This window comes from Cotesia glomerata, linkage group LG6 (genome assembly GCF_020080835.1).
Source record: "Cotesia glomerata isolate CgM1 linkage group LG6, MPM_Cglom_v2.3, whole genome shotgun sequence".
In the NCBI taxonomy this organism is placed as follows: domain Eukaryota; kingdom Metazoa; phylum Arthropoda; class Insecta; order Hymenoptera; family Braconidae; genus Cotesia; species Cotesia glomerata.
The window spans coordinates 15,670,113-15,682,172 of record NC_058163.1 but is presented as its reverse complement, the minus strand read 5'-3'; the positions used below and the strand labels follow the sequence as shown (position 1 = coordinate 15,682,172).

Here is a 12,060-nt window from a genome sequence, read left to right as displayed (position 1 = left end):
CACTACGAAGACCAGAAAGCATTTTTCCCACGCAATGTTGGAATTCTGCCACACTTAACTCCATCCCGTTTTTCGTATTCATTGTCACATAATCTATTGAAGCAAAATAGTGTGAAATTTCATAAAAAAATTAAATACTGAAGTATTCCTAAATTGTAAAACATATTTCAAATAATTGAGCAGCGCCATTATACGTAAGCTCACCATAAACAGCTTCAACATATTTGTCAGGCATTTTTTCTCGTCCCTTCTTTTGTGTAATCGTCATTTTGGCCAATTCATCCGTCCCAATAATTAGTTTAAATAATTGACGAGTCATTTCTCTCGGATTTTTTTTATTTAATTCCGTGATTGTATCCAATTTGAATCGATTTACAAATATATTTGACTCTTCAATTAATTCTACCTGTTAAGATATTAAAATGAGGCTAAAAATTTTTCGGCCAGACAAATTAATGAAAATAATTGTAGAGCACTCGAAAAAAATTCACAAAGATAATTCGATCCAGGGCGAGCATTTGTTTATAAATATTATAAACAAATTCACTTATGTTTGATCGAATAATTTCGAATAAATACTAAGACATGAATTTTCAATGAAATAGTGCGGAAAATTATTGTAGAGGATAAGAGAATGATTTTAAAAAATAATCTGACCCAGGGTTAACGTTTGTTTATAAAAATTATATACAAATGCACTCAATTTTAGTTATAACATTTGAAAAAAAATACTAAGACGTCGAATTTTGAATCGAAGATACCAGAAAAATATCAAAGAAAACTCGAAAAAAAATTTAAAGAATAATTCGATCCAAGGCGAGCATTTATTTATAATTTTCATAAACAAATTCACTTCATTTAATTGAAAACTCAGAAAAAGACTGAGGAGTTGAATTTTCAATTAAATTTCTTGGAAAATTATCAAAGAGGAGAAAAAGAAAATTAATTGAAAAAAAATGTAAGGGACAAGCATTTGTTTATAGTTTTTATAAACAAATTCACTTGATTTTATTAATAAAATCAAACAAAAAATACTAAGCCGTCGAATTTCGAATTAAAGTTAACGGAAAGATATCGATGAGAACTCGAAAAAAATTTTAAATAATAATACGACGCAGGGTGAGCATTTGTTTATCAATGTTGCTACTGAATGCACTGGATTTAAGGTTGAAAGTTCAGAAAAATAGCAAGAAGTCGAATTGAAAATCAAAATAAGCAGAAAGTAATTCTAGAGGATAGTAAGAAAATTTAAACAAATTCACTCGCTTTTCATTAAAATCTGGAAAAAATAGTAAGACGTTAAATTCGATATCGAAACAAGTTGGAGACAGATTGACAGCGCCCAGGAAAAGTTTTAAAAATCAATTCAGGCCAGGGCGAGTATTTTGTTTATAATTTTTGAAAATAAATTTACTCGACATTACTTAAAAAATTAAGAAAAAATAATAAGACGTCGGATGTTGGATTGGAACAAGTTGCTTATAAATCGGCGGTACTTAAAAAAAGCTTAAAAAATTAATCTAGCCCAGAGTGAGCATTTGTTTGTAATCGATATAAACGAATTCACTCGATTTTAATTAAAAAATTTTCAAAAAAATAGTCAGATATCGAATTAATAATCGAAATAAGCAAAAAAATAATTTTGGAGAGTAGTAAGAAAATTTAAACAAGTAATCCGACTGGGGGCGAGAATTTGTTTATTATTTATATAAATAAATTCATTTAATTTTGAGCAAAAAATCTCAAAAAAATTGTAACATGTCGAAGTCAATACCACAATAATCAGAAACTAATTGCAAAAGATCGTAAAGAATCTTCACAAATAATCCGGCCTTTTTAATAAAATAGTTTAAATAAAAACAGCTGACGATAAAAAACAAGTTCAAACCTCCTTTGGCTTTAGCTTTTTCTCCTTTCGATGTTTTTTAATTTTAGGTTCCTTACTCTCAAGATTTTTTTGCCATTTCAAGAACTTTCGGAAGAGTTTTGATTCTGTAAAATAGTTTTAAATATTTAATTAGCTGTATAAAATGTTTATGTAAAAAAATTATCTTCTCAAAATTCAAATTAAGATTTCCATTGAATTTAAATACATGTACTCGTTGAAGTAGTAAAAATTAGATATCAGAGTTTTCTACTACCATGAATTATATAGAAGAACATTAAATCAGAAAAATTATTAAAAGCAATGGAGCTGATTATACTTATAAGTCCAATAATTTTAAAAGTAAAATCCAGCCGTCTGTTAATAACTCCAATAATCTTAAAAGTAATATCTCCTAACTACTTTTCAAATCAGTTGTTATGTCTAGAGTTATTGAGTCAGCTACATCAATTACAACAATTAATATGAAATAAATCTATAAATTCATAAAAAATACCGCTTGAGTTTTCACTTTTATCCAAGCTTTTGTCACTTGAATCAATATCTGAATCATTGCTTGAACTGGATTTTTCTCTTCTCATTTTTTTTGATCCTTGAGATGTTATTGGATCACGATCTGAGTTTTTATCAGCAGCAGTTCCCCTCCGCTTGTTTGATTTTGTTTCTAGAAGAACATAGTTCATAAGTATTGGATTCATTAGTAATAAATAATAAATAAAAAATTTATAAATTTATTAGTAATAAATTTACAGCTAAACTAAAAAATATTCTTTAGTTTCTCGATAACTTATCAATAAAATTATATGGTTTATTTGTCAGCAAAAAATAAATCTATACTGGAAATTGTTTATTATTAATATTTTATAATTATTATATCGAATAAACTACCTCGTTTAACAATTTTAAATTGTTCTCATTAAAAGCGTCAACTTTATGTTTCCTTAAGATTTTGTTGTTTAAGCTAAAAAATCAACATTTTCTAGATTATTACATCCAATTATTTGATATATTATAAGAAAGATAATTCTATTAATTAATAAAAAAAGTGACGATTTTAGACTTAGAAGTAGAGTAGCTGTGGTATTAAAACATATCTGGAGTTAAAATAAATACTATAAAACTTTAGATTTAGTTTGAGCTGAAAAATTTTACGAATTGAACCTTAAAAAAATAAATAACATTTGACATTTATTACTAGACGATATGGCATCAGAAGAACCTGTGATCTCCTCCTTATTTTGACGACTTTGTCCTTCTAATTTTAATCTCCGACCAACAGTCTGTTCTTCATCGTCACCCTGGAATAAATTCTGTTTACTTGAACTGGTTTCTCCTTTGCTGCTTGACTGAATTTTTTTGAGTAAATCTGTAGGTGTAGAAAAATTTATATTAATAAATTTGAATTCAAACTAAAAAACATTCGTTCATTTCACGGTCATTTTTAATGAAATTTTATGCTTTACAACTATTAAAAAAAATGTAGAAAATTAATCCATACTAAAAATTGTTTATAAGTTCATAGTAACTTAAAGAATAATTTAAATCATAGCTAAATGATTAAATTTGATTGATGATATGATTTGAAAAAGTTATGCGAATTAAACCGAAGTCTATAAATTGTTATTAACCTTTATCACCAGTCAGTTCACCACCTGGAGGACGTTCATCAGAGTTGTCTCCTTCCGAATCTTCTTGATTCTGTTGAATTGATCGTCCAGCACCAATTCCCGGTTGATCACCAATTTGAATTGTTTCTTTTTCCTTCATTAATGACTCTGGTTTGTCTAGCACAAAAAATACATACGTACGATTTATATAAAATAAAAAATCGACATTTATGAAACAAAATTTAAATAGTAAAAATTATCATTGAATCATAGCAATTTTAATAAAGTTATAATAAAATAAAATTTAAATTCAAAATGAAAATTGATAATTCAATTCACAAATAAAATATAAAATAAACCTGGTCGTCAATTGTCAATATTTAAAATAACTTATACTTATTAAAAATTAAGGAAAGCTAAGGAGTTGAGATAATTAATTTCAATTGTGAAAAAATATTTACCAATCAAATCGTCCTGGTCGTCAAGGTCGAAGATTGATTGTTTTTCGACAATTTCTGCATCAATAGGATTCGACGCTTTGGACTTGGGTTTTCTACCTCCACCTTCTCCTTTGACTTTTCTTTCTAAATTTTTAACGTCATCCTCTGGCTTGGCTGCTTTTTTTATCAAATTTCCAGCTTCGTCTACCGTTTGCTTCTTCAAATATTCTTCGTTATCTTAAAAAAAATAATTATTAAAATGAGTTATTAAAATTTGATAATAATTGATTATTAAAGTAAAATATATCAATGAAATAGATTTTTAAAACAGTTCATTATTTCGAATTTAGGTGTTTCACTTACCATTTTGCAATAGTATTTTAACAGGAAAATTTTTATTACGTAGTTTCACAAGAAAGCCGGCTTTACTGGATGTTTTTATTTTTTCACTTTTTATCACGGATGCCTTACCCGAATCAGTCCAGAAAACCAGAGAGTACATTTTTTTTGTCATTTTTAAGTGTTAAGTTAAATATTAATGTTTTTGTGGATATATTTATATAATATAAATTTCATTCACGTCAAAACTTTAATCTTATCAATAAAAAACAAATGCGAATCAGATTTATATAAAAAAAAATAAAGTAAACAAAAAAACATATGAGAGAAGTTATTCTGTCAAATACTTATCTTGTGGGTATATATTACACAGCAAATACTGTTGCCCCAATCAAATAAAAAATGATGAAAGATTTCGATCAAGTATCAAGATCAACGAGGTATCGAATATTAAAGAAATGTCAAGAGGCGACAAGTTCGAGTGATGAAAGTTCATTTACAGGTAAACTGTTATAAGTGCTACAATTTAAAGTTAGTGATCAATCGGAGATTAATCCAATTGATCCTGGCGAGCTAGATTCCGCAGACATTCATGTAAAGCTCCAAAAATATTTCGTTATAATTTTTCAGATTTTCCTAACGGAAATTAATGCATAAGTTTATTAGTAAAGATGTTTAATAGAGACTTTGAACACATCTAATGAAAATTGTCTGGAGCATTTTCAATGTTAACTTTATGTATTCTGAGCAAAACCTGGTACGGACTCTGACGGAACTCTAAAGGATTCTCTTAGGAATCCGTCGGGTTTTCCAGTAAAAGTCGGTCGAATTTCCAAAAATTGTCAAACTTATTCATGAACTGTGAAAGATTTTCTAAGGAATTCCTCGAGTTTTCCAGAAAAATTCGGTCAATCTGTTAAAAATCGTCTGAATAATTCATAATCTGTGAAGGGCTCTCGTACAAAACTGTGAGAACTCCTTCTTAGAACCATCTGATCCCAATCTAATTATCACATTATCTTTAGCCGAAATTTAGTACTGATTCCGGCGGAATTCTGGAAGATTTCCTAGGGATTTCTTTGAGTTTTCCAGAGAAATTCAACCAAACTGTTAAAAATTGTCAAATTTATTCATGAAGGGCTCTCATACCAAACCTTAGGAACTCCTTACGAAAGCCTACTGATACCGCTTGAATACTCATTATTTTTTTTAAATAATCGAAATTTTGTACAGGCTTCGGCGGAACTCTGAAAGATTTTCCAAGGAATTCCTCGGGTTTTTCAGAAAAATTCGACCGACTTGTCAAAAATTGTCAAACTTATTCATGAACTGTGAAGGGCTCTCATCCCAAACCTTAGGAACTCCTTACGAAAGCCTACTGATACCACTTGAATACTCATTATTTTTTTTAAAAAACCGAAATTTTGTACAGACTGTGGCGGAACTCTGAAAGACTTTCTAAGGAATTCCTCGAGTTTTCCAGAAAAATTCGGCCAAACTGTTTAAAATCGTCCAAATAATTCATAAGCTGTGAAGGGCTCTCATACAAAACTGTGAGAACTCCTTCTTAAAACCATCTGATTCCAATCTAATTCTCACATTATCTTTAGCCGAAATTTAGTACTGATTCCGGCGGAATTCTGGAAGATTTCCTTGGGATTTCTTTGAGTTTTCCAGAGAAATTCAGCCAAACTGTTAAAAATCGTCAAATTTATTCATGAAGGGCTCTCATACCAAACCTTAGGAACTCCTTACGAAAGCCTACTGATACCACTTGAATACTCATTAATTTTTTAAAAAAACCGAAATTTTGTACAGACTCTGGCGGAACTCTGGAAGATTTAGATAAGATCTTATATATTTTAAGGTCTTATTTGAAACTTGTCTAGACAATATTTTTTTATGTTTTTCTTTTTTCACCATCAAAGCTATAATATTTTTTGATACTTCCAGATAATGATGACGAAGGTAGCAGTGATTCTGTAATGTCTGAAAACCGGAATTCTATTGTTTCTGAGGTTCAATCTTTTACTTGCTCCGAGAATGAATACTCACCTGATTCAGAGTGTGATTTTGCTGTTAGTGCAGAGGACAATCAGAGTCTTACGGACGATAATGATAACGAAGATTCTTGTGATAGTGAAGATCATTTTTTTAATTGTCAAAACAATTGTGATACTGAAGGTAGTAGTTCTGATTCTTCATGTAGCCAAAATAATTATGACGGTTGGTCCGAAAATGACGTTAGTGAATGGAATGACAGCTCTGAGGACTCAGTTGACGAAGAAAGTGAAAGTAGTGACAATTCATCGGATGATGACGAGCCAGGACCTTTTTTGGATAATGATCATCTAAATGACCCTCTCTATGAAAATGCTCCGCTTACTTTGGGTGAAAGTTTGCTATGCATTTTAACGTTTATGATTCGTCATAAAACTCCTAAGGTGATGTTGGCAGATTTACTATCCCTCATTTATGTTCACTGCAGAAAACCAAACTTCTGCATAAAAACTTTATACTTCTTTCAAAAGTTCTTCAAAAATCTTCGAACACCTATTAAGCGACACTTTTTTTGTTCTGTTTGTTTTTTGAAGCTCAACAATGAAAAAGGTTACTGTCGGCGATGCAAAAAGAAAAATGAAGTGAGTTACTTTATTCAAATCCCTCTCGTCTCGCAACTTTTTAATCTGTTTCGGCGTCCGAATTTTTATAATTTGTTGCAAAGTCGGTTCAATCGGCAAAAAAATGTGCGAAATAATTTGGAAGACATCTGGGATGGAGAAGTTTATCAGTCATTTTTCAGAAACAATGGATTTCTATCGTTTCCTTCAAACATTTCATTTACCTGGAATACTGATGGAATAGCTTTATTCAAGTCCTCCAAATTTAGTCTCTGGCCTTTTTATTTAACAATAAATGAACTGCCATTTCAACAACGGACAAAAAAAGAAAATTTACTGTTAGCTGGTCTTTGGTTTGGAGCTAAACCACAGCCAAATTTATTTTTAGACAGTTTTCGGGATGATCTAACAAAAATTTTTCAAGGTGTTTGGTGCAATGCTGCTGACTTGAATCGAAGAGTTAAAGTTAGAGGCATGATTATTTGCGGGACGTGTGATCTTCCCGCTAAAGCTGCCTTCTTGAATATGAAGGGACATTGAGGAGTTTTTGGATGTTGCCACTGCAAAATCAAAAGCAAAAATTTAAATAGAACACGCGTTTACCCCTATCAACGAAGGTTAAACCTTAGAACTACTGCGGAATCGATCAACGACGGGAAAGAAGCTTTTACCTCTTGCTCTGAAGTTAACGGAATAAAAGGTCCAACAGTTTTATCCCAAATAGTACGTGATGTTTATAATACTACTGTCGTTGATTCTATGCACTGTGTGTACCAAGGAGTAACTAGAAAAGTATTCAGTTTATTATTTGATGCAGAGTACAGAAACTTTTCATTTTCACTTTACCAACACCGAGGTTGGGTTGATGAAAAAATCAAATTGATTTGTCCTCCATCATTTGTTTCACGTTTAACGAGATCGATTTTTGACTATAAATATTGGAAGGCATCTGAATGGAAACAGTGGTTATTATACTATTCGATTCCACTTTTGCATTCGATTATGAAAGAAGAGTACTTAGAACATCATAAGCACTTAGTACTTGCCATCAGTTACTTAAGTTATCCTTCTATCAGCAAAAAAATGATTACAATCGCAAGAACGTCTATAAAAATATATATTTCCCAGTTTGAGCGATTGTACGGATTAATCTACATGACCTGTAATTTACACTGTTTGATTCATCTTCCTGATGATGTGCGCAAATTTGGTCCGTTACCCTACACATCGTGTTTTTCATATGAAGACCTCAACGGAACTTTTAGACGATTTATTCAAGGAACTCGTTATACCCAATTACAAGTGTGTTCTACTCTATCAGTCTTCAATAATATTACACAACTCAAATCCGAATCACAACAAGAAAGTCGTGATGTGGCAGAGTATTGCAAAAAGTTAGAACTAACTCATTTAAGAAGACGCAAGCTTGTTCCGATTTTTGAAAAATGCTCCATTTTAGGAACTTTAAAAGATGTGATGCGTCAATTCAACAAGTGAGAGCTTTAATAACTGAACGCTTACAAGAACCTTTTAAAGTTTTTACGTTTGCACGATTATTCAAAAAAAATATGGTCTATGACTCTGAACTTTATGAACGTGAAAAAAAAACTAATTCTTCCGTAGTAATTTACCGGAACAACAGAAATTATTGTATTGGTGTGATAACAAAATTTATAAAAATTTGTTTCTGTAATAATAATAATTGTGTTGTAAATTGTGAAAATAGTAGCTTTTATGCTATAATAAGACCATATCAAACAATAAGTTCTATGTTTCCGTATTGTGAAATCGAAAATTTTATAAATTTGTGTGTTGATTCATCCGAACCATTAACTGTAGTAGATATTAATAACTTGATAACTGTATGTTTTGTAATAAGAAAAGCTACTGAGGACGATCTTGAGACAAATTTTGTAATCAGACCTATTAATACGTCTGAAATTGAATAATTTACAATAATTTATTTATGATATTGTTAATAGGGGAAGGAAATCTTATAGTTCGAGAATGATCATCAAATATAATACAAAATAAAAATATTTATGATTATTTAAAACGGAAATTTCTTACTGTCAAGAATCATTGTTTCTTTTTTAAAACTGTACAAATTACAGCGTATCACCTTATTTAAGTAAATTTTCATTTATTCAAATTTACAGAGTATGAATCACGAGAATTCCATTTCGTATTGATCACATTAACACTGTTTTCCGAATTTATATAGGTAAGTATATAATTTCCTATCGCATTTCGGTTCATCGCATAAAATAAATTTTTTTTATCTCAAAATCACATGTATTCAAAGAAATTCCAAAATGAAATTATTCTCAAACAAACTTTCGAAAAATCTTTGCTCACGTTTAAAGTTATCAGTTCCAAAAATATTTTTCTTATAACCTGTCAGTAACATTTTTTTGTGTGAATTTATTTTCTGAAAGGAATTACTTCCTTATTTTACGTTTTAAATTATAATGAACTCATTACAATCTATCACTGAATTTTTTTCATCCATATTATATTTATGGTATCATCCGGATTTCATGCGAACTTCATCTGGAATTCATATTTGTGTCAAAATACGAATTCCACATGATCTCCAGCGGAAAACCAGCGGATCATCGGCGGATTACTGGCGGAAATCCGCAACTTTTTTACACGGGCGATCAAGGTAGATGTTTTACGGGGAAAGACTTTAAAAACTTTTGTAAATCCTTGAATATTATTTTACATTTAATAGCTACAGGTACCAGTAGGGCAAATGGTCAGGTAGAACGAGTAATGAGTACGTTGAAAAATATGTTCACTGCTGTTGAGTCTAATAATCGCCCATGGCAAGAGGCCATCGGTGAAGTTCAGTTAGCTTTAAATTCAACCGTGAATCGTATTACTAAGTCTAGTGCGCTAGAATTATTAATTGGTAAAAAGGCAAGACCTTATGGATTGTTAATAGATGACAACGAAGAAGAAATTAATATCTCTAATGTAAGACAACGAGCGATTGATAGTATAGAAGAGAATGCAACGTATGAGAAAATTAGATTCAATAAAAATAAAGCTAAAGTCAATAGATTTAAGATAGGAGATCATGTTTTGATTGAAAATGAAGAACGTAATCAGACGAAGCTTGATAGAAAATTCAGAGGTCCATTTGCAGTAACAGAATTACTTGATAATGATAGGTACAAACTAAAATCATTGAATAATAATAGAAGTTTTAAGTATAGTCATGATAAGTTGAGGGAAATGCCTGAGAATTATGTTCCTATTGAGTTGGATGTCTGCTCGGACAATGAAAGTTGTGCCGAAAAGACTGCTGGTGATAGTTCTGAAACAGGGACTACAGTTGAAGTAGAGACCACCAATGACACGGAGCACTGATGGCTGCAGGTCGAGGCCTGAGTTATTTTGTATTTTCGCACACGCATCAGTGTGTAGTCGCAACTGCAAACTAAATTAGTGGCTAATGTTAGTTTGATCAGGGCGCGATGGGCAGCTGATGATGTGGCGGGCAGGTAGTTGTGGCAACTACAGAATGTGTTTGGTACTGTATGTGGCATACAGGGTAGCCTAGAGATAGTGCGAATGTCTATTGGTGGTGCTCAATGAAGTATTTAATTATTAAACGATAAGGAATAACGATTGATGGCTTTTCTATCTCTTGCATACTATGCGATAACTTTCTTGTATAATAAATAATTAGTAGATTTCTGTTATTGGGGAGGACTTCTGAATCTTTCTATGGATGTTACCTATTGTAAAAATGTTTTACTATAAGAGAAGTCAATTGAGACCAAAAATTAATACCAATGTATCTGAATATTTTAGATCCACCCGGGGTCTTGTGATTGTCAGAATGGCCGTGTCCGGAGAATAAAGTACAGCGAAGGCTATTTTCTGTCTAAAAGTGATGAGAATATTCTTTTAGGATATTTCTATTTTTAGTAATTTTAAGAAATGTTACTATTACTTTACATATTTTGTAAAATAAGTTTTAACGAAAGTGTTTTATTGCGGTAGGCTTAAGGCCTAGGTAGGCACATGGTGGTCAACATGGTCGGGATCCCAGGACGATAGAGGTATCATAAAATTAATATGGAAAGAAAGAAATAACTAAAGCAGAGCAGGAGCTGATTTGAGAATAGTTGGGGAAAAGACAGTCTTGATTTGGAGTTGAGATTGAACGGACAGTCCTGGTGATCGCGAATTGACCGTTATTTCCTAGAGGCTCTCCGGTCTATCATAAGATATTTATAATTTTGTTAACATTCTAAGTTAAAAATTAATCTTGTGCAGAGTTTTTACCTACTCATTCTTGATAATTGATCTTATTGTAATTAAGGGAATGTTAATTAATTGTAATAATAAAATGGGTAAATCACAAAATGCTGAACCTCTAACAGAAGATCCTGCCTCTCCGACATATATATATATATAATATATATATATATATATATATCTATATATATATATATATTAGACTGGGCCAAAAAAACTGACTATTTTTTTTTTCTATCGATACTGTGAAAATATCATTCATGATGATAAAAAAAAATTATTGTGCAAGTTTGAGTCCTTAATAATAATATTAAGGGGTGTATCGTTACGACTATTGATGTTTCAACAGTAATCGCATTTTTACTCAAAATTCGTTAATTATCAATCTGAAAAATTTTAGCGATATGTATTCTTATAGGAAATTAAATTTCCTAAAAAAGTGAACTTTGTAAATTACTGTAAAACAAGCCGTTTCCTTGTAATCATGCCTTAAACAAAGATTTATTTTTTCAATTTTGCGTTTCAATTTTCCATTTTTGTAGCTACCAGAAATATCAATATTTTTACAATTTAAAATACTTATTTTCAAAGGAAATTTAATGCTCTACAAAAAAGGTCTCTTAACATTTTTGATTAAATTCACTCCTTTCAAAGTTATTCGACGTTGAAGTTAAATTCAAAAATAATTTATCGTTTTTTTCGCGTTACACATGATTTTTCCTTTTGATTGAAAAATTTATGACTTTAATATTGAGAATAATTTTTTTGTTGGAAGACTAAATTTTTTTATAAAATCATAATTTACCAATGTATTATTTTGCTTTTTAACGATTAATTATCGACATAAATTCATTTTTACTGTATTTAACTAACTCCAATAGTAAAATAAATTC

General features: G+C 30.5%; 1 protein-coding gene across 1 annotated transcript; it reads right to left on the bottom strand.

The window, feature by feature from the left end:
- Positions 1-1,882: 1,882 nt before the first annotated feature.
- On the bottom strand, positions 1,883-4,446 carry LOC123267995. The gene is made up of 6 exons (XM_044732879.1): positions 4,296-4,446; positions 3,954-4,169; positions 3,514-3,669; positions 3,105-3,251; positions 2,382-2,549; positions 1,883-1,992 (listed from the first exon to the last, which is right to left on the bottom strand). Exons 1-6 carry the CDS (start codon positions 4,444-4,446, stop codon positions 1,883-1,885), a joined length of 948 nt encoding a protein of 315 aa, XP_044588814.1.
- Positions 4,447-12,060: the final 7,614 nt, after the last annotated feature.

What these genes read in the sequence shown, in the direction of transcription:
- LOC123267995 (XM_044732879.1), bottom strand. Translation starts at nt 4,446, where the DNA reads ATGACAAAAAAAATGTACTCTCTGGTTTTCTGGACTGATTCGGGTAAG. An exon ending in CGACCAGGACGATTTGATTG is followed by an intron (nt 3,670 to 3,953) that starts GTAAATATTTTT and finishes TTTTTGTGCTAG; the next exon opens with ACAAACCAGAGTCATTAATG. An exon ending in TAAAAGTGAAAACTCAAGCG is followed by an intron (nt 1,993 to 2,381) that starts GTATTTTTTATG and finishes ACTATTTTACAG; the next exon opens with AATCAAAACTCTTCCGAAAG.